Source organism: Canis aureus, chromosome 24 (genome assembly GCF_053574225.1).
Source record: "Canis aureus isolate CA01 chromosome 24, VMU_Caureus_v.1.0, whole genome shotgun sequence".
NCBI lineage: Eukaryota > Metazoa > Chordata > Mammalia > Carnivora > Canidae > Canis > Canis aureus.
This window is the reverse complement of record NC_135634.1, coordinates 41457622-41481059: the sequence shown is the minus strand read 5'-3', so window position 1 is coordinate 41481059 and position 23438 is coordinate 41457622. Positions and strand designations below refer to the sequence as shown.

General features: G+C 39.3%; 1 protein-coding gene and 1 long non-coding RNA gene across 8 annotated transcripts in view; one reads left to right on the top strand and one right to left on the bottom strand.

Annotated features, from left to right (window-relative positions):
- Positions 1 to 23438, top strand: part of LOC144296135 (thiamine transporter 2-like) — a 42358-nt gene that overhangs the window by 8600 nt on the left and 10320 nt on the right. For 6 of the 7 annotated variants that reach the window (XM_077869070.1, XM_077869066.1, XM_077869069.1 and 3 more), the window contains 3 exons: positions 10217 to 10380; positions 12585 to 13398; positions 17300 to 17492. In XM_077869070.1, coding sequence (XP_077725196.1) covers positions 10231 to 10380; positions 12585 to 13398; positions 17300 to 17492 — 1157 coding nt within the window. In that variant the 5' untranslated portion in view covers positions 10217 to 10230. The remainder of the gene's footprint in view (positions 1 to 10216; positions 10381 to 12584; positions 13399 to 17299; positions 17493 to 23438) is intronic. The other variant, XM_077869064.1, reaches the window with a different exon arrangement.
- Positions 10091 to 23300, bottom strand: LOC144296137 (uncharacterized). Its single transcript, XR_013363298.1, has 3 exons — positions 23166 to 23300; positions 18728 to 18804; positions 10091 to 10339 (listed from the first exon to the last, which is right to left on the bottom strand). It is a non-coding gene; the product is annotated as an uncharacterized LOC144296137 (long non-coding RNA).

The window sequence follows — 23438 nt, the reverse complement described above, 5'->3', positions numbered from 1 at the left end:
AATGGTCCACAGGGCAGGACGGACCATGTGATTAGAGGAGAGAAGGTAAGCTCTGTGTGGCTCAGCAAGAGAGGTCTTCTCAAAGGGTGGATTTTATCTTCAGTTAGTTAATCTCCCAAATATCTGTGCTCCTCTGTCTGTTGGCAACAGCATATCACCACCAGCACCCCACCACCACCTTTCAGGGTCTCTTCCTTTGTGCATCAAAGAAGCCTGGAACCATATCTACCTGACTTTGCCTCCATGTATGGTTGCACCTCAGTCTGCACATGAGAAGCACTCCTGTGAGAATCAGAAGATGGAAAATAAAGAAGTGGCCAGTATTTTCCAAGGCAGTGACCTTAATTGCAGTAAAACCCAGTGTAGATGTCCTTCTCAGAGAGGCCTTTGAATAAATAAAAATCCCTATCACCTTAATGACATTTAAATCCAAACTTCCCAAAGCCTGTAAGAATGTTCTCTAACATACCAGGATATATACAAATAAATTACTGCTAAATTTAAACAATTGTTGGAAATTATCAGATATTGTACTTTTAACCCCAGAAATGAAATGCAAGTAGAAATTTGTCTGCACATTCATATAGTGCTCAGATTATCTGAGTCTTATTAGAACCATTTTAGAAAACACACTAGTTTTTGCCATTTTAGCACATAACATATGTAACTTCTATTGGTCCTATTTCTCTGGAGAACTCTGATACAATAATCAATCTTAGCTTATATACTTTGCTAGCACTAGGTAATGTATCCAAAAAAATGTTCATTGAGCACCTACTAAATATTAAGAATATAGTAGACACCAAGATGGCTCTGGCTCTTCTATTTCAAAGGGAACAAATGCACAAAAGCCATTAAGCATATTAATATATAGCAAGTAGTGACAAAGCAATAAGGACAGGAAAGAAAAAACATTTTGGACAAGGTGTCCTGAGAAGTCCTGTCTGGACAGCAGCATTGGAGCATCATCTGTATGAAGGGATGGGGTGCAGCCTCCAGGCACCTGGAGGAAGAGGAGCCCAACAGGTAGACTATGAAGACTCCAGGCCCCAAACAGGAAGCACGTTTGACTCACGTGGGCATTGTCACTGCATGCAGGCCCACACATACTTCCCGTGGAAATTACATTGAGCTGCACTCAGGAGACAGGCCCTGTCACTACCCAGCAGCCATGTTATCTTCCAGTCTCTACTTCCTTCTAGAAAAATGAAGCATTAGGACCAGATTGGCGTTCCTTTCCAAAATACTCACAGAGGCCCTGCGTTGGACATCCTCTTCACAAGGGTTTCCAATGTACAAGTAAACACTCTGAGGAACAGTCCAGCAAGGAACTCATAGAACTATTTAATTGAATGCTTTTGAATTTATCTGGTCTCAAACTCTAGTTCTGTTACTAATAGAATTTGAGTTCATTGAAAACACTTTAAGAAACACCAGACTCCAAGGAGCCAATTTATCTATGTACTAAAGCTGTCTGAATAATGAGATATAAAATCATATGTACCCCCTCCCCTCCATCGCTCCTGCTGTCCAGCTAGCAGGCCCTAGGATTTTTTTTTTTAAAAGGGACTGGAGAGAGAGCAGCTTTTAAATTTATTTTTGGGACCTTTCTTACACATAAATTCCTATGTGAAAAAAAATAATAAAAATAAATAAGTCCCTATGTGAACTGTCAATAAACAAAGCAAATAAAAAATCAGAGATTCCTAGGCTGAAGCAAAGGTCTGGATTTGAGGTGACATCATCTGCTCTCTGTCCCCGTGTGCTGGGATCACACCGCCCTCTAGTGTCTCATCTTCAAAGAAAGCTACAGAAATCTTTCAAACTTCGAGCCTCAGAGTTGCTCCAAATTGCTGTTTGCTAAGCTGTGACTCTCAGAGTGAGGTCTCCAGCCAATAGACAGCGTCAGCATCACCCGGGAACTTGTTAGAAATGAATATTCTCAGTCTCAACCCCTCCCTGCCAAGACCTGCTGAATCAGTAAGTGAGGAAGAGATTCAAGGGTCAGTGTTTAAACACTTTCTCCAAATGAGGAACAAAACCACTCAGCCCATCAACCCGCAGGTGGGAGTAGCATTTTTTTTTTTTTTGTACCACATTTCTTTCAATTAAGAAAACAAAGTTGAACTTGGAACAGCCTACTGAAACCAAAAATTCACAGAGGAGTTTCTATACCTAGGATTTGTTCAGTAATTTCCACTCTATGCTATTCTTTCACGCTCAATATGTATTACATCCATTCCAACGGTACCACTGGACCCAATTTATCTGTAGCACTGTCATGAATAACCAAAGAAAGTTCTAGAATGGACCTGGCCATCCTTTCTTTAAAAGAAAATTTCTGTAGTGATAATGCCCATCATAAAACATAGGGTTTGGGGACAACTGGGTAGCTGAGTGGTTGAGCTTCTGCCTTTGGATCAGAGTGTGATCCTGAGGTCCTGGGATCGAGTCCCACATCGGGCTTCCTGCGTGGAGCCTGCTTCTCCCTCTGCCAATGTCTCTGCCTCTCTCTCTCTCACTGTGTGTGTGTGTCTCGTGAATAAATGAATAAAATCTTTACAAAACATAGGGTTTGCATTGTGAAGTAGGGGTGAAAACCTTGTAACTCTAGCCTATGTTTAATAGATACACAGGATGATATTCTATCATAAGTCTTTTTTCTGGCCAGCCATGCTTAATTTATGTTCTTTTCAGACCAGGCATAACAAATACGGGTGTACAAATGAATTACAGCAATTTTACTACAACTACAAGAAAACTGGCTTTCTTCCTTCTTTTCTTTCCTTCCTTCCCCATAGGCTTCCTGAGTAGTTGAGGCGGATGAGGGCTCTCTTAGCTGACAGCGCACACTCTACCAAAGATGCCCTGAGAACATCAGCCTCCTGTACAAAAGACACTTTTATTGCTATCAAGGCACACTTGTACTAAAATTTGATAACTTGATAAAGAAGAGAGACCCAGTAAAAAGGAGTGCAGTCATTAGAAACATCAGTATCTCAGTGGGAAAGTCAATATAAAATAAATTTATGAGTAACTGACTAAGCTCTAAGGAAATTTATAAATTTTTATTTAAAAATTGCAGTTTGGGGAACCCTGGGTGGCGCAGCGGTTTAGCGCCTGCCTTTGGCCCAGGGCGTGATCCTGGAGACCCAGGATCGAATCCCACGTCGGGCTCCCGGTGCATGGACCTGCTTCTCCCTCTGCCTGTGTCTCTGCCTCTCTCTCTCTCTCTCTCTGTGACTATCATAAATAAATAAAAATTTAAAAAAATATAAAAAAATTGCAGTTTGCTTAGGCAGGTGACCTAAAAGGGTGGGGCACTCCCCTACCATTTCTGCAATTCATGTAATGAGAACACTTCAGTTTTTTTGAACCACCACCATATGGGGTATAACCAATGTTTATTGCTTAGCTGTAGATATTTATAGGTAGCTACCAAAACAAACTGGCAAATTTTACCCAATGTATAAATAAAGACTCATTTGTCCTATTTATAGTCAACCATAATGAAAGTGTGGATACAAGGAAATCCAGGATAGAATATATTTAATGAAAGGGTTTTAATGTGTAATACATTGTACGTTGTGTCCAAATTATCAAAAATTCAAATTAAGTGTTTCAGAATCTATATCAGCTTCCTTGGGTGGCTATAACAAAGTACAACAAAACGAGGTAGGTTTAAGACATCAGAAATGTATTGCCTCTCTCATAGTTCCGGAGATTAAAAGTCTAGAACTAAGGTGTCAATATTCCTAAAAGGATTATTTCTCCCCCTGAAAGCTGTAGGGGAAGAGCTTTCTTTCTTTTTTGGGCGGGGCGGTGGGGGGGAGAGCTTTCTTTGCTTCTGCCAACCTATGGTGTTTACTGGCAATTCTTACTGTTACTTGGTTTGTAGATGCATCATTCCAATCTTTCTTTGTGGTCACATGGCCACCTTCTCCCTGTGGGTCTTTGTATCTGTGTCTCTCCTTATAAGCGTCTCAGTCATATTAAAATAAAGGCCCAGGAATCCCTGGGTGGCTCAGCAGTTTGGCACCTGCCTTTGGCCCAGGGCATGATCCTGGAGTCCTGGGATCGAGTCCCGTGTCGGGCTCCTGGCATGGAGCCTGCTTCTCCCTCCTCCTGTGTCTCTGCCTCTCTCTCTATGTCTATAATAAATAAATAAATAAATAAATAAATAAATAAATAAATAAATATTTTTAAAAAATAAAACAAAATAAAATAAAATAAAATAAAGGCCCACTCTACTCTAGAATGACGTCATCTTAGCTAATTACATCTGCAACAACCTTGTTTCCAAGTAAATTCCATTTTGAGGTATAAGGGGTTGGGACATCAATATATTTTTGGGCAGGGACACAATTCAACCCATAAGAGTCCACCTTCTGGCCTCCCAAAATTCACATCCTTCCCACATGCAAAATTATATTCACCCCATTCCCAACATTCTGAAATGTCTTAACCATCCCAGTGTCCAATCTAAATCCAGACTCTCATCGAAATATCATCAATTCAGAGTCCAGAAATTTCATCTTCTGAATTGTATAAATCACTAATGGGTGAGAGCTAGGGTATGATTCATCCTTTGGTAAAATTCCCCTCCATCTGTGGAACCAGAAAAGAAGGTATCTGTTTACAAAAATACAATATCACAGCATAGGGTAGAAAAATCTCATTCCAAATAGGAGACATTGGAAGTCAAAAAGGGAGTAATGAGGGGCAGCCTGGGTGGCTCAGTAGTTTAGTGCCAACTTCGGTCCAGGGCGTGATCCTGGAGACCCGGGATCGAGTCCCACATTGGGCTCCCTGCATGGAGCCTGCTTCTCCTTCTACCTGTGTCTCTGCCTCTCTCTCTGTGTGTCTCTATAAATAAATAAAATCTTTTTTAAAAAGGGAGGGGAGTAATGAGTCCCAAAGAAGTCTTAAAAACTAGCAGGGCAAGTTCCATTAGATGTCAAGACCTGAGAATAATCCCCTGTGGCTCTATGCTCTGTCCTCTGGGCCTGCAGGATGGCAGCCTCACCCTGTTGGCCTGAGGGGGCCTCATCAGCCCAAACTTCTGCATCTGTGCCTCTGCCCTCAGAATCATTTTTTTTTTTCATTTCATGCTGCCTCTACCCCTGTTAGTCCAGGGTGGTAGTGATTATGCTGATATAAAATTCTCAAAGACCTGTCAGATTCCCATGCAATTCACAGAGGTCCAAATCATCAGACAAGTGGGTCTTCCACAAAGCTTTCCAGGATAACCCCATCTCCATTTCTGGCTTCCACTGAGATGGTTGATTGGATCCATCAGCCACACACCTGAGTTCTTGAGCAAATGATTGTCCAGCCACACTGTTGGCGCTGTGGATGAAGTATGCTGTCTAGATGGGCTGAGAATCTTCCCAGTCATTGAGTGCTGGCTCCTTTCTGCTTTGGCATTCCTTCCTTGATTTCTTTCTTTTCTCTCACATTTTTTATAAGCAGCAAGGAGAAGCCAGGCTGCATCTTCCAGCACTGCTTGGAATTCTCCCCTCAAAATGTCCAGATTCATTGCTTACAAGTTCTACTCTCCTTCCAAAAATAGAACATAATTCAACCATGTTCTCTGTGATTTTATAACAAAAAGCACCTTTCTTCCAGGGTTGAATAACATGTTTTTCCTTCCCCTCTAAGACATCACCAGAAGCACCTTCAGCATTCATGTTTCTAGCAACATTCTATTTCTGGTGATATATGTCTTCTCTAAGACAATAGATACCTTCTCTATAGCACTTCTCCCTTCTTTCTGAGCCCTCAACAGAATTGCCTTTAACGGCAATATTTCTATCTACAATCTCTTCATGGCATTCTAAATTTTTCTATCAAGTACCTCAAAATTCTTCCAGCCTCTACCCATTATTCAGTTCCAAAGCCACTTCCATATTTTTGCATGTTTGTTACAGCACCACATCACTTCCCAGTACCAACATTGGTATCAACAATTCATTAATCTTGTGATTTTCTGGGTGCAAGAGAAACACGCCATTGAAATGAGTCCCTAGTCATACCTGATAGCATCCAAATAGCAAGATGAGTGATGTGACCACTGAAAGTCAACAGAAAGAAAGCTATCTAATCACCATTAAAAATGATGGGGCCATGTGGTCTGTGTGTGTATTAGCCAACACAGCTCGTTAGAATGGGAAGACCTATGGATGCCTGGGTGGCTCAGCAGTTAAGCGTCTGCTTTCCGCTCAGGGCATGATCCTGGAGTCCTTGGATTAAGTCCCACATCGGGCTCCCTGCATGGAGTCTGCTTCTCTCTCTGCCTGTGTCTCTGCCTCTCTCTGTGTGTGTCTCTCATGAATAAATAAACAGAATCTTTAAAAAAAAGAAAGAAAGAGAAAAAAAGAAAGGAAGGAAGGAAGGAAGGAAGGAAGGAAGGAAGGAAGGAAGGAAGGAAGGAAGGAAAGAAGGAAGGAAGGAAAGAAGGAAGGAAGGAAGGAAGGAAGGAAGGAAGGAAGGAAGGAAGGAAGGAAGGGCAGAGCTAGGTCCGGATGGAAAATGTTGACCTGGAAAGCTGATTTAAGTCATCTAGATTAAAAAAAAAAAAAAATACTTTTGATACAGAGTAATGGTGAGCTGGAATATAGAGATCATTTTCTCTTAATTCTTTAAAAATTATAATAAGTGTACATAAAATCTTTACATACAGTAAGTGTTCACTAATTTAGAGAAGACTCCAAATGAATTTAGTAAAACATCTAGATGGAGAAGTATAGGTGTGGACAGCATGTATTATGAGCAGAACATAGCTAAACTGATTAAGAGTTCCCTTTATGGCAGACCATAAAGGTCTGATTAAAAGGCAAGTGAGTATGACTCATGATCTCTCCTATGTAAGTTAGTATTTATAAAGGGCTTTCAGACAATTTAATTCCTTAAAGAAACAGTTTTCCTTGCAATCTTAAACTGTGGATTGACTCTTTCAGTGTCTTCTTATTCTCTTAAATTCATTTTGAAGTTATTTCTACTTTGTGTACTGATGATCAGTGATTCTACTTAGCCGGGTCTATTATGAGCTGTTCCTCTATCAGTGATTTATTGGTGGTGTGATTTCCTGGGTCGCTGGAACTAAACCAGATTCTCAAAGAAAGGCCAGGGAAAGACACTGGTGTTTACTATGCCGGGCAGTGCCCCGAGTCCTCTCCCTGTTGACCTCATTTACTCCTCACAAATACTAAAGTAGATCACTGTTACCTTCTCTTAACTAGTGAGACTCAGAGAGGCAAAGGAATTTGAGTAAGTTCAGTCATCTATGTTAAGTACAACAGAAAAAAAATCCATCAGAAGGTCCACATCACAGCAATAGCTGGGATACTTATTAAATGCCCACCCACTCGTGGCAGTGAACCAACCCCTCAAGCAGCGAGAGCCCTGACACTACAGACACCCCCCACCTGAAGCAGCTGGGATAGATCTGTGTCCTGAAACAGAAGACCACTGCGTCAGTGCACCCAACAGCCTCAGGAAGACCAGAAGTTTGCATTTTGACATAACTAATTGCAAATCGGATCGTTTGTTTGGTAACATTTTAACTGCTTTGCAATGACCTTTGAAGCAACAGGTTAAAAATCAACTAAGAATTATCACCTGCTTGAACTATTAACAATCATACCACTAGGGTAACTGAGATTGTAAATTCGGTATTTGTCTCTTTTTAAAGCTATCACTCCACCATTCATTCCAAAAAGGGAAAAGATGGCTTGGAATTAGAAAAAGGGGTCTAAGGAAGGAAAGTTTGCATCTTTCACACTGGGTTCTTCACTCCCTTCAATCTCAGCGGAGAGCACATATCAGGGAACAGTGTACACCCGGGGTCTTCAAAGTTCTTCCTAGGGAGCCATAAGTTGTCCACAGGCCAAAAGGAGTGTCAATGGCTTCAGAGGGGCTATGCGGTCAGAGCACCACTGAGAAAATAAACACACTGTCCTTTTGCAATAAGTGAGGACACCAGCAGGGGGCAAACTTGGAGCCCATCCTGGCAGCCGTAGTCCTGATTTCACAATCAAGAGGATTCCTTGTAGCTATTTCTCCACATGATCCCTTGTTACGTGAATCTTCCCGTTGTGGTGGTAATGGCTTCCATATTCTAGTCAGACCAACCAGTCCACCCATTTTGAATTCAACCTCCTTTAACAAACTGGCTGCCAACATCTGGTGGGGAATGAGAAGTTACCCACCTGCACAGGTGAAGACAACTGAGCCCTTGGCCCACTGAGAGACTTGTCCAGGGCTCACACAACTCAAAAGGTGGATTCAAGATTTGAATTTGCTCAACTACAAAGGCCTCGTTCTTTTCACCAGGGAATCCTCGTTTCATTATTCCAAAACTAGTTTCAGAGCAACCTCCAGGGGCACCTGGATAGGGCTCACTTGGTTAAATGGCTGACTCTTGGTTTCAGCTCAGGTCATGGTCTCAGGGTCCTGGGATCAAGCCCCACATCAGGCTCCGCGTTCAGCAGGGTTGGGGTGGAAGTCCTCCTTGGGATTCTCTCCCTATCCCTTCCCCCCTCCCTTTCTCTCTCTCTCTCTCTCTCTCTCTCTCTCTCTCTCTCAAATAAATAAATCTTTAGGGGAAAAAAAAGAGTAACCTCCATATTCTTGAGAATCAAACAGTGGCTTGCTGTTCCCACTCCACAGAACAAATTTACGTAACCAGAACACTTAGAAAATATCTCCTCACTATTGTTTGAATTGTTCTGGTCAATTAGAAAACCCCACTGGGGTACAGTCCAATGGCTGTACTTTCAACAAACATTTCCAGGAGATCTCTGATGTGTAAGGTTGTATGCCAGACTCCATGATGACAATGAATCCCTGCCCCCACGGAGCTGCCAGGCTAACGAGCAGATGTGCATGTCCATACCTTAGTGCTTTCCAAAGCCATCCGTTCTACAGAATGCATAGTGTATGCTTACTGACTGGCATCGTTCTAATGTGTGCTAATGCATGTAATCTTCAAAACAACATGAGGTAGGTATTATCATTCCCATTTTACAGATGAGAAATCTGAGGTATCGAAAAGGTCCAGTAACTGGCCAAAGTTGACATGCTTGTAAGTAGCAGAGAAGAATTTGGACCCTATTGTCTCCAGAGCCCTGCCTCTGACTGTCGCGCCGTACTGCCTCACCTGGGCTGTAACTGAAAGGAAGCAGAGATTAAGGCGGGAGAGAAGATGGAGAGGGTCTGGAAGCTTCAGGGAAGAAATGGTCAATGACTGAGTGACTGAGTGACTGAGCGATTGTGGTCCTCTCAGAGCAGTGGATTGCCTTTCTAAAGGCTGCCCATGTCTTCCCTCAGTCAGCTGAAGGTAAGGCTTATCCTCCCGAAAAAAGTTCTCAGGTTTCAGTATTAGCAACAGGGGTGGGGAAAAATAGGAACAGAGCAAGAGCTAAATATCAACTCAGAAAAGTACTTCTGAGTACTGTTAAATCTCATCCATGACACCATATTGTCTACATGTCATGTAATTCCTCTGAAGAGAGGTATTAAAAACAAATGAAACCACTTGGGAAGATGACAATTCAAATTACTAGAAGCTTCTCATGTTAAACCAAGGTTCACCCTGAGTTTGGTTCTCAGAAAGAGCAAGGGGTCTATCTGCTTTATAAATCTTCACTAACCAAAGGCTATTTTATTCACCAGTTAAAAGCACTCATTAAAATGGATTTCCAGTTCATCAACCACGACAAGGTAATAGGCTCATGATGGGGGGCATGAAGCAGATGTTTGCTTAGCAACTATGTTTATCAAAATTCCACCACCAAAAAAAAAAAAAAAAAAAAAAAAAAAAAAAAAATTCCACCAATCTTATCTAATGCCCAAGATTTCTGCCTGAGGAGAAATTCTCTGACTTCTTTCTACTGTAAAAGATTACGGGAGAGCATGACCGACAGGCTTGCCGTACTGGGGAGTGTACTTTTTTTCCTCAGTGACCCCGCCATTCCAGCTGACATGAAACTTAACCTCCTTGCTTCAGTGTTTTTAAGTAACCATTACCATTCTCTTTACACCAAGAAACCCAAAGACAAGACTCAAGTCCCTGTGTTTTGACCTGTGATATATATTTACTGTCACCACGATTTTCCTGTTTTCATTTTTAAGACCAAAGGACAAATGGAGCATGGGGACATTTGATGAAAAGAAACCATCAATCTTCTGACTTGCTTTTTTCTTTTTCCTCCAGCAGGTTAACCATCCATGAATTGTTGCCGGACATCACCAAGCCATTCTTGGGTTTTTCCCACAGTAAACCTCTGCTGCTTTGGATTCTTCTCAATGATGAAACCATCAGAGCCATTTGTCATACCTTATTTAGCAGGACCAGATAAAAATATAAGCCTCAGCACGGTAAGTTTAGTAACATGCTTATCTTAGATTTATATCTTGTTAGAACAATGTCTAAAGCCTTGGGTAAGAGCAAAGTATCAGCACTCCTTACAGTCTCAAATGTGGAAAATAGGCCTTAATGATTTCTATTTGTCATGTAAAAATATAAAACTTCACCACCACAAAAATGTGGTGGCTTCAAAACAATCTGTCAGCTGTACAAAAGCAATACTCCAGGATGTCACTGCTAATTATCATGAACCTAAAATAAAGCCATGCCTACTTATAACTACAAACCTTAGAGGATAGTATAAGATTTGGGGGGAAAAAGTTAGGAAAAAGTATATACAAAAAAATCCTCTGAAGCTTTTTTTTTTCTCTTTATGTACCGATATTAAGGCTGTTGTTAGCTTTCAGTTACGTCATAGGATCTAATCCTAAGGAGCCTATGAGTCAGTGGTTCTCAAAGTGGGGTCCTCAGACCAGTGCAAGAGCATCATTTGGAAACTTGTTAGAAATGTCCATATATAGGCCCTGCCCTGGAACTACTGAGTCTGAAAATCTGGTTGTTTTAACACACCCTCCAGGTGAATCTGACACATGCTAACATTTGAGAACCATCACTTTAGTCACTGAGCAATAATAAGATCACACAATTCGATTTATCTAGGGGAAAAAATGTCACACCCATTTTACGGGCTGGTTATTCAGCAAATGCGGCATCACAGTTGTATCTCCCATGGCCTTCCTCTCCCAGAAACCATCCTCATGTTCCACCCTAACTAAGGAAATTCTGACCTCTAAACCAATCCACCACTTTCCCAATTAAAAAAAAAAAAAAAAAGCACATGCCAATCTTGAATGCCAGTAGGTGAAAAGAGGTTTGGCTGGGAGATAGCTCAGGGCTGGATTTATACTCCAGAGCCAGTCACAAAAAACATATCTTGAAGGTAGCTTTTGCTGGGTTAGTGACTACACCTAAATGTCAAGAAGATCCAGAATAAAGTTCTACCAAACTCTAAGAACATTTAGGTAAAAGGTGACCTGAAAACTCAAGGAGTAAGGGCACAGAGTAAGTCAAAATGAAGGACACTCTCAGGCTTAGTAAACTGGTGGGTTTATGTCAGTGATCTGAGACCCTGGGATTTGAGAGGGTCAGCAAGACCCTGAAAGAACAGAGATTTAAGAGGGCCCACCCCAGCCTTCTTTACATGATCTTCCATCCACTATAGATCTCGCTTACAGAAGCGAAAATAATTATGTATTATTGGTGGGCTCAGATGATTTGCTGATACCACCAGTGTTTCCTGGAAAACCATGACCAAAGCTGATTTAAACCAGAGACATACTAAGGGGTTTCTCATGGCTCCTCCAAAGCAGCCCAAGAAAAAAAAGGCCATGAATGCAGAAGAACAGAAGACAGACTAGTGTTCCCTCTTCTGATATTCAGTCTGGAACTGGTCATTTGGCCTATGTGTTTCTGGTCACCCAGATGATCTCTAGATAGCTGCACGTTTTACATACTGATGTGAATCAAAGGTAAATATGGTCAGGTTCAACCAGTACTGAAACATTCTTGTTAACCTTATTGAAGAAGGGTAAACTATTTTAAAAGGACAGGCAACAGCAAGCGAGCAGCCCTACTCGGCCCTGGGAAAGCTGGTAAGGCTAACATATGCATTATGGCCTCTTTCCCAGCCTCAGTGGCTTATGTAGATCACATTCCATTTTAAAAAATGAAAGAAGCAGGGATGCCTGGGTGGTTCAGTGGTTGAGCATCTGCCTTTGGCTCAGGATGTCATCCTGGAGTCCTGGGATCGAGTCCTGTGTCAGGTTCCCTGCCGGGAGCCTGCTTCTCCCTTTGCCTATGTCTCTGCCTCTCTCTCTCTCTCTCTCTCTCATAAATAAATTTTAAAAATATTTAAATAAAAAATGAAAGAACCAGATAACTAAGAATAATAACTGCTCTTTCTTTATATCTGGAGGAAGGAACCCACATGTTAGGAAGATCTATGATTTTTGCACTTTGTTTCCTTGAATTTCAGCTCCCATAGCTTTCCACCATATTGTCAGAAACTCATGTGAAGTATCAAATTGATGTGGGGCCAAACGATATGTCCTAGGATGGATACATGTCATCTGGATAATATATATACCTGTGAGATCTATGGTGTGTTTCACTGCTGGTGCTTTTGTCCTCACACCCTCCCCATTTACTCTTACAGATCACAAATGAGATCTTTCCAATTTGGACATACTCTTATCTGGTGCTGCTGCTCCCCGTGTTCATCCTCACCGACTACGTTCGCTACAAACCAGTCATTATCCTGCAAGGGATCAGCTTCATCATCACCTGGTTGTTGCTTGTATTTGGTCAAGGATTAAGAGCCATGCAGGTGCTAGAGTTCTTCTATGGGATGGTCTCTGCCACCGAGGTGGCCTACTATGCCTACATTTATAGCGTGGTCAGCCCGGAGCACTATCAGAAAGTGAGTGGCTACTGCAGGAGCATCACACTTGTGGCCTACACAGTGGCCTCGGTGCTGGCCCAGCTCCTGGTGTCCCTGGCCAACGTATCGTACTTTTACCTCAATGTCATATCCTTGGCCTCTGTCTGTGTGGCCTTTCTTTTCTCACTTTTCCTACCAATGCCTAAGAAGAGCATGTTTTTTCATGCAAAGCCCAGCAAAGAAACTCCTCCAAAGCCACCAGGAAAAGATGCTTTCTTAGAGGAACCGCAAATGGATCACAAACCAGTCTACCAAGAAATATTCACCCTTTCAAGGAACCAAGATGATGGTCCATTGAGCACTCCAAAGCCAGGAAATGTAACTTTGAGAGTTTTTGTGCAGTGGTTCCAAGATCTGAAGGGTTGTTACTCCTCAAAGCATCTTTTTTACTGGTCCCTGTGGTGGGCCTTCTCCACAGCAGGTTTTAACCAGGTTTTGAACTATGTCCAAATCCTGTGGGATTACAAGGCACCATCCCAAAGTTCTACAATCTATAATGGAGCAGTAGAAGCCCTGGCAACCTTTGGAGGTCGGTATACCAGACTATCTTTTCGATGTGCAGGAGAGATAGTCTTCCAAATCATAGTCTTAGGTCGATTGGTTGTAGTGATTTCAACACTGAATACCAAAAAAAGAAAAGAATTTTTGCCACAAAATTTAAAAGAGGGAATGAACATAAGGGAAGATTGACATAGCTATCCATGGAAGATAAAGTTTTACCAATCCATATAAACAGGGACTGCAAATTTGTGTTCCATTGGCTGAACCTGGTTTGGCCATAAAGAGTTGAATGGTTTAAGGTTAAGCTATCTCATCACTTTCCTCTCTAACTGCTCTGTAACTCTGGTCTTTAGAAACTACAGTTTGCAAACCATTAATAGAAGTGGCAAACAATGGCTCATGCCCACCAGAGCTAAAAGTTTACATTTTTAAGAGGTTGTAAGAGAAAAAATAATATATGACAAGGGTTGTAAAAATAACAAATCCAGGCAAGCAACCAAATAAAAACAAAGAAGGCTATGGGATCCACGTGCCTAAAATATTTACTACCCAGCCCTTTATAGAGTAAAGATCTTGAAATCAATGTAGTGGATTTCTGACCAGCATTTTTAAATCAAAGAACAGAACAGGGACACCTGGGTGGCTCAGTGGTTTAGCACCTGCCTTCCACCCAAGGTGTGATCCTGGAATCCTGGGATCAAGTCCCATATCAGGCTCCCTCATGGAGCCTGCTTCTCCCTCTGCCTGTGTCTCTGCCTCTCTCTCTTTCTGTGTCATAAACAAATAAAATCTTTTTTAAAATGTGGCTTTAAAAAAAGAACAGAATAGAAAATTTAGAATAGAATAGAATAGAATAGATTGCAGCTTATAAGGATAAGTTCTATTTTGTGAAAATTCTGTTTACATACACATATGTATGTACTAGTGGACATATAAAATATATTCCTTTTTCAGACTGTGGCCAAAGATATTTGAAATCTATTCTAGGAGCTACTTTATCATTTCAAAGTTCCCATTGAGACAACTTAAATAATATATTTATATCTCTCCTTAACTCTACATGTAGGGATTTGGCAAAGCTTGCTGTCTTCTGATTAAGATTATTTCCCGGACTCAGCTTCCTCATTCCTTACCATATCCAGATATTTGTTAGAATAATAGTGACTCCAGACTGGATTCTTACAATCTTCCATCCCATCTCTTCTATACAGCCAGGTTATTGTATTATCTTGTATAATTTTCTCTCTGCCCTTTCCTACATTATATACTTTCATTCATTTGTCATCAGTATGAACCAGTAAGAACTGTGACCCTCCACGGTAGCCACTAACAAATAGTAATCCTTGCCTGTGGAGAAAATGGCTGTAAAAGACAAAGTGTAATAGAAAAGGAGAAAGGCAGGTGGGGGGCGGGAGGTGATATGGTGGGTGAGACAGGCCCTCCAAGAGGATATGTATGTTCCTGAGCATTTACTGCTTCCTCTTGAGCTGACTGGTAAGCGTCTGCTTCAACCTTATTTACCTATAGGCGGATTTCTGATATTGCATTTTGACCAAGAGGATGAGGCAGTGAGACTGAGTGACTTTGAGTAGGTCTCTGGGGGAAGGAGGTTTTCTAGCTTCTGCTACAGGCTTCACCCTTCAACCTTGTCCTAGGCTTTCTACTTTCCAAAAACTTCCCTCCTGGTTGAGAAGCTATAGTGGTTTGGGGCTTCCTAGATTCTTGTCCCTGCATGCTTCATTTCCCCCAGAACATAGTTTGTGAAGTTTGAAATCCTTTTCCAAAGAGAGTGAGGTGAAAAGAAGGAGGGACGATGGGCTGACACAGAGTTAATGCTCTAAAGTCCAAAGGGTAGAGCCCAGAGCTAGCTTTGAAGTGAGCCCAACAATGCACATGGATTTTCCTGACATAACAAAGCTTTCACATCAAATAAGACTTTGAAGATAATATTTTTGAAGTTGGGGTGTTCCACACCCACATATTTGTTGAACATTTCAGGGTCCATTGTTGAGGTAATATTCTTCTGACTTCCCTTTCTAAAAATTCCATTTTGACTCCTAGAAACCTGTTCTAGGATTTATTTACCTTAAATCCACTTCCTCCCTAAGGACTTGCTCCTCAGGAAAGGGGAGAAAAAAAAATCCTCTCTTCAGATAATGTGCCCTTACTGAGGGCATCTGTAGAAAAGGTAAAAGGTTCATAAAATTAATTCTTTAAAAGCCTTCTAAATATAATATTTCTTTAGTCTCTTTGTGATAGGGAGGACCCTAATTAGTGTCAAATTTTTAGGCAGAACCAGGTGAAGAAGGACTGACTGGTCTGCTGGCCTAAGCCTTCTTTCTTTAAGAAAGAAAGCTAAGGGTAGCAGGAAACCGGACAATTGATTGCTTCATTCACGGCACAATGTATACATCATAAAGCATGTCTACATAATGAGCATTATTAAATGAATTTGTCCTGGCATATGTCTTGTGACTACATATAGGGCTTGGGTCAATTTTCTCATCCTCAGCATTATTGACATTTTGGGCGGGAAAACTCTTTGTCCTGGGGCCTGTCATATGCATTGTAAGATGTCCCACAGCATCATTGGTCTCAACCCTCTAGATCCCCTTAGCATACTACCACCAACACCAACACTACCCCTGCCAAGTCATGGCAGCCAAAGTTGTCTTCAAATAGTGCCATCTGTCCCCTGAAGGGCAAAAATTCCCTTGGGAGAACCACTAGGTTATAGTTAGTTTAAATTTGAGTTGGGGTCAGCACTTTTACAATCCTTATCACACTATTAAAACTATAAATTGATAAATCCAATTTCTCCAGTAGGCTATATTATTTTCAAGAGCAAGGATCCAAAGTTGACCACCATATTTTCCCACAGAGAAGCTCAAAAGTGTTTGATGGGTGGGTAGGTGAAGGAATGAGTCAGCAAATAAAGAGGGGAATGATTAAACTAACAAATGAGGGGAAATTGTAAGGAGAGAATTCTTGAAAAAAGGTTTCGTATCTTTCAGGGATTTGAAGACATTTTCAAATCGATGTTATAGAGAAGATAGAGAAAACAGAGGTAAGGACAGAGAAAGAGAATCCCTCCTTGCTAGAGCATTCATAGCATGGGCACAGAGAAGGACATGGTAGCAAGGACTGGCATTCAATTTGAAGAACTTGATGCCTCACTTGGTCACCAAGTATTCACAAATGACCATTCCTTACACTGTGCTTTGTCTTGACTGAACTTGAGTCAGGCTCCTCTCCTTATTATAGACGCCTCACATTTTGCTTGCCCCAACTCTGAGTAAACACAACATAGTATGGAATGTGCCCCAGCCCCCCATCAGCTTCTCCGGAAAATTGACTGACCACAGCAGGACACTTTCCTGTCCGTTTCCACTGATCATTTCCCCTTGCTTGTCCAGCTTCCTCTCCAAAGATCTTGCTTATGTCTACTTGCCCTACAGAGAAGTGCCCTTACAAAAGAAAACCCTTTTTCTATTTGATTTCAAGATGCTTGCAGATTTTGGCAATCACAGCGTTCTCCCTATTGCAAGTCTTTCTTCTGAATAAAGCCTCTTCCTATCAAAGTCTGGTTTGGTTTTTGTTTGACATCAGATTTCTGAACCCGAGTTTTATCTCCTCAAAGGGAAGAAGAAAGAAAGAAAAATGGCCTCTATGGGGCCGTTCCAGTCTGTGATTTATGGAAACCCAAATTCAGCTGGTCTATTTCAAACTTTAAGAGAAAAAGATATGTACACTTCACAGAACTAGATCAAGTGATTTTCATTCAATCCAAGTTCACAATAAGTCAACATGTTTTACCATAGCCTGGAAATGCTTCAATGTCTATCCAATGTGAATTTTAACAAAATGGTGCCCTACTTTGTTACGTGTGGATGACAGGTTGTACTATACATCGGTTCCTTTCTTTCCAGGGGCTCTGGCTGCCTTCACAGCAGGCTGTGTGAAAGTCAACTGGGATCTCCTGGGAGAGCTGGCCCTGGCGATATTCTCAGCTGCAGATGCAGGTTCTCTATTTCTCATGCATTACACGACTAATATTTGGGTGTGCTATGCTGGTTTTTTGATCTTCAAGTCAAGTTACATGCTTCTCATAACAATAGCAGCGTAAGTATTTATCATTTCTTGATCTAAATCTGAAGCAACGAGACAGATTTATTTATTCATTCTTCCAGTTCTTCTGAATAGCATTTGCAATGTTATATTTAATGTTTAAAATAAGACACAACAGAACTATATTCTTATTTTAACTGACTTTCTCTTGGGACTCGATTAGGGTTATTAACCCAGTAAAAATCATTCAAAGTTCTCACAACTAATAAACAATGATATACTCTGAGGTTTTGATTTTTAATGTTTTTATACTGTACTTATTTAATGGAGTAATTTTATTAATTTTTTCTTTTGTAGTCTTTTTTTAAACACTTAGCATGAGATCTATCCCTCTTAGCAGATTTTTAAGTAGGTATTACAAGATTCTTATCTCTAGGCATGATGTTGTACTTCAGACTGCTAGAACTTATTTATGTTGCATGACTGAAAGATACATATTTATACACATTAAGTAGCAACTTAATTTTCCCCTCTACTCAGCCCCTGGAAACCACCACTCTATTATTTGCTTCTATAAATTTGATTATTTTAGATACATCATATAAATGGAATCATGCAACATTTGTCCTCCTATTTAGTGTTCCCAAGATTCATCCATGTTGTTGCATATGGCAGGATTTCCTTCTTTTTAAAGGCTAATAGTCAATTGCATATATGTACTACATTTTCTTTATTAATTAATCCATCTATAGACATTTAGGTTGTTGTCACATCTTGGCTATTGTGAATAGCAGTATAACAAACATGGGGGTGCTCATATTTCTCCTAAGTTCTGGTTTCAACTATTTTGGATAAATACTCAGAAGTGTGAATTTCTGGATTGTATGGTCATCCTATTTTTATTTTTTTATTTTTTTTAGATTTTATTTATTTATTCATGAGAGACACAGAGAGAGAGAGAGAGAGAGGCAGAGACACAGGCAGAGGGAGAAGCAGGCTCCTCGCAGGGAGACCGATGTGGGATTCAATCCTGGATCCTGGGTTCATGACCTGAGCCAAAGACAGATGCTCAACCACTGAGCTACCCAGGTGCCCTGGTTGTCCTATTTTTAATTTGTTCAGGAACATCCATACTGTTGCCCATAGTGGCTGCACCATTTTATATTCCCACCAACAGCGTACCATTGTTCCAACTTCTCTGCTTTGGTTTTGTTTTATTTAATAACAAAATAAGATGTGATTGTATCTAATAGTGATTCAGTTTAGTTTTCACTCCCAATTTTCCCTACCTGCTTGAAAAATCACAGCACATCTGTTTCTTCAAATAGTTTCAGGGCAGTTGTAGAAGTGAAGCTGTTCTATAAAACTACATATAAAGATAATAAATGTTAAATCATACAGCAGTTTAAACATAGAGAATATTTTATCTCAATTAATTAAAAAAGAAAGAAAATGAGCTAAGAGAAGTGATGAATGCTGCCTAGAGAATATCTAAAAGGATTAGGTAGGTGTTACTCATCATTTCCTGTGTGGTAATATGTTTAATTTTAATTAGAAAGTGGATCATGGATAAAGCAAACATCTGAAAATATTTTTCCTCGACCTAACATTATCAGCTGCATAATTTTGGCATGCTCTTTGGATTTAAAGTTTTCTTAGAGGCCTATGGAACACCATAAAATATATCAATATATGCATTATGAAGTCCCAGAAGAAGAGAACATAAAGAGGAAGAAAAAAACACCTGTAAAGAAGCAATGGCCAAAAAGTTCCCAAATTTGATCAAAAGCATTAATTTAATTTATATATCCAAGAAACTCAAACATTCATTTAAATCATTAATTTACACATTAAAGAAACTCACCTGTGAACTCCATGTAACTTACAATTGGGGTTAAGTCTACAAGTTTGTTATTTCTTTACTATTTGTCCCAATTGTTCATTCGTCTTTATCCCTCTTTTGAAGTTAATTGAGCTTTCTTTTTGTTTGTTTGGTTTTTTTTTGAGCTTTCCTTTTAATTCCATTTTTATTTCTTCTATTTGTTTTCCTTGGCTAAGTCTTTATGTTTTTAGTAGGATTAGGTTTTTAACCCATCAGTTTTTCTTAAATTAATATTATACTACTTTGTGTATAAATACTTTACATAATTCCATTTACTCCCTGTCCCTTGTACTGTTTCATAGATTTCACTTCAGTTTCTGTTATAAATGCTACAGTACATTATTATTCTATTTGCTTTAAACAGAAAATTATATTTTTAAAAATTAAGACAAGAAAAAAATAATTTGCTCATAGATTTACCATTCCCAATAGTTTTCTTTCTTTTTTTTTCTTTTTTTTTTTTATAGATCCATGTTTCCTTTTACTGTTGATTCCCTTCAGCCTGAAAACTTCCTTTAACATTTCTTGTAGTGTGAACTTCCTGGTGAATAATTTCTCTCAAATTTTATTTGAAAATACATTTTATTGTCATTTAAGTATATTTTTGCTGATTGGAATTCTAAGTCAATAGTGGTGGGGGTTTTTTCCATTCAGCATTTTAAAGATTTATTATTCCATTGTCTTCCAGCTTGCATTAAGGAGTTCATTGTCATTCTCATTGTTGTTCCACTAAATGTGATGAGAATTTTACTTTTGGCTACTTCTAGGATTTTCTGGTTTATTTGATTTTCAGCAATTTAACTATACTTATGTTTTCTTTATGGAATAGTATGATTTTTGGTTTATCCTGTTATTTTCTTATTGTTATTTCAGTCTTTTCTGATCTTCAGCATACTAACAAGGAGATCTCTACCTTCCCCCACTTTTATGTTAGAAATTATTCAAAATGTTTTGTTTTCTCTTAACAATCTAACTCTCGATTAGGAAAAAGGACTCAAGCCAAACCTAAATTAGTTTGGTTTACTGCTCCATGGCTACATTTAGGAAGATGGAGAACTTGAAAATTAGTAAAAATAATTTTTCAGAATTATTTGTACTGACCACAGCTTCCACACAGTGAAAAAGTAAAAGTATATTATTCTTGAATATTTCAGAACATATTGGCTCACAGCCATCTGCATTTCTATTGCATACCATGAAGCAAGTCAATATTGTTCTTCTAAAGAACCAAATAGGAAAATCTGGAAAAAAAATAGTAAGATTAACTGTCAGAATATAGATAGTTCAGGAAAACTCAATCAACCAAAATGTTTTGGTGTGTTAAGAAATTCTCAGAGTGATTTATCACAGACATGAGGAAGTAGAGGGTTAAGCCACATGAATAATAAGAATGCTGAGATTCTGGGAGGCCGTGAAGATGGAATTCATATGCTGATGGTCAAGCTTTTCCCAGACAATATGTACAGAACATTCTACATAAAGCTCAGTGATCGTCTTTCATCTAGTTTATCAATTCAGTCACATGATTGATCTTAGTGTCAGGATATACACTCATAGTGGGGCAAAGAAAAGAACTTGACCTCATAGATCTCTCAAATTTGGTGCTAAATGAAATTATCACTCCCATGTCCAGCTTCAGAATACTGATAGAATATCATCTGTAGGTGAATCCAGTCTCTGTAACTTCATTCACGTCTTTTTACTATTCTAACTTCTAAGAAAATTTTAAAATAAATTTAGTACATGTAGGATAAATGTATTTCTAATGTAAAGCGTTAGTGTTCAGATTTGGAAGAAATTCTATGATCAACCATCCATGGTTTCAACCATCATGTGATACAAGAAGTTCATATTAAAAAAATATGATTAGTCTATAAAAGAAGATATTTTTCTACTTCTTTTTCATGATAAAAACTGATAAATTTAATTAAATATTAGTCAAAGCAGTTGTCTGGGTTCAGTTACGTATTCCCTGTTGAAGTGTAAGCTCTGTGAGGGGAAAAATCATGCTTATTCATTGGTATGCCCCGATACTTATCCTTGCTTCATGATAAACATTTGGTTAGCATTTCTTGAAAAAAAAAAAAAAAAGCAATGAACCAATACAATAATACAACATAAAGAATAGTAACTTTGAGCTATTGATCTTTTTAATTTAACCATTCTATTTTTATATTGACACAAAACAATGTGTTTTTTAATGCTTTATAAATTGTTCCTATTACTTTCCTTTGAGTTATAGGGTAAATTGGTAAACACCAATCCCATAATGTCATGATACATGGAACGTAAATGATCAAATAAAATTTCAAATTGGTTCAATCTTTAAATTACAGACTATCCCAGAGGCTCATGTGTATTGAATGCTAAAAAATGCCTAACAGAAGAACATGAATATAATTCTCTTTCCAAGAGTATATTAGCCCTGAGCAGTGTACTCTGCATCATAGTTTTATGACTCAGTAAGAGCTTTGAAATAAAATTTTAGACAGTATGATTCCTTGTCATTTCAGTTACCTGGAGAAATACTTTTTGGGCTTAGACTGAAAAATCTTAGGATTCAATGCCACCCTCAGCCTGACGTCAGCATTATGACTCCATATGAACCCCCCCACATATAAAGTTCTTATCCAAAACCAAGTAATTGCTGATGCATTGTTTAAGCATCTGTACTGATTAAATCAAGATTCCAATCTGAAATAATTTGCATACTGAAAGGGAATCTGCCGTTTGATGTAATCTAGGTTTTATGAGCATCTATGTAGTGTAATATTTTTTTCCAGAGGAAAAAAATGTTAGCTGAGCAAGGAACCCCTGAAATTATAAGGCCCATTTGGACCACGTGTTATATTCACTTTGTGGAATCTAGGGTTATTTATAGGTTTTGTTATGTTTAGTTGGTAATTTTTTCACTGAAATAATACATTTTCATTGAATCTCATGATTTTTAAATGCTTATATTTGTCTTTTAATATGATGATTTGGGGAAGGGATGTTAAAACCCATAAGTAAAACTTTCCATTTGCTTCTGTATTTTTTAAAATTTTATTTATTTAGTTAGTTACTTATTTATTTAGTTATTTATTTACTTGAGAGACTATAGAGAGAGAGCATGAGTAGTGTGGGAAGACAGGGGGAGAGGGAGAAGTAGACTCCCCACTGAGCAGGGGTCCCCACACAGGGCTGGATCCAAGGACCCTGGGCCGAAGCAGATGCTTCACTGACTGAGCCATCCAGGTGCCTCTGTTTTCTTATTTTTGAATAAATTCGAGTTATAAGTGTTTTAGCTGAATTAGATGGAAGAATTCAAATGTATGTATGTCAGTCTTGCCTGACTAAATTTTAAAAACCAACCAATTTAAAATGAACTAATTGCCAGATTGACTTGACTGTGAAAGAAAATAATTTGTGAGTTTTCTAGAAAAAAAAAATTTTACCTATTAGACTCTGAAACTGCTAATGTAGACAGTCAACGATGCGGTGAACAGCCTACAAATAAGTAAAAACTCATCAGATTGACTTTTGATTTATTCATTGATATGTCTAGGTTAAAAAGTGACTCCTACACCATATCCAGGTCCAATAATGTTCAGTGTTCCCTTATTGCAGAACATTTGGAATATTTGGTTTAATTTTAGAAAAGGTTAATTAGTTTTAAATTCTCATAATATATCACATCTCATGGAATGTTAAAATATAACACTTCACTATGCCACTTACCCTTGTTCCTTTTTCTCTGCTGGAAGAGCTTTTTAGCAGGAGACTGCCAACAGAGGCCTGGGCTTCCTGAGGGGAGCCAAATCTTGGGAACAACACAATTCCCTTCTCTGTATTTAAAAGCTTACCTATGAGGGTGCCTGGGTGGTTCAGTGGGTTAAGCGTCTGCCTTCAGCTCGAGTCATGATCCCAGGGTCCTGGATCCTGGAATCGAGTCCTGTGTAGGGTTCCCTGGTGAGCAAGGATATGTGTCTCCCTCTCCCTCTGCCACCCCCTCCTTTGCTCATATGTTCTCTCTCTGCTTTCTCTCTCTCTCTCTCTCTCTCAAATGAATAAAGAATCTTTAAAAAAATAAAATAAAAACCCACATAGTGTGCTTTCAAAACTCTTTCCATTTGTAC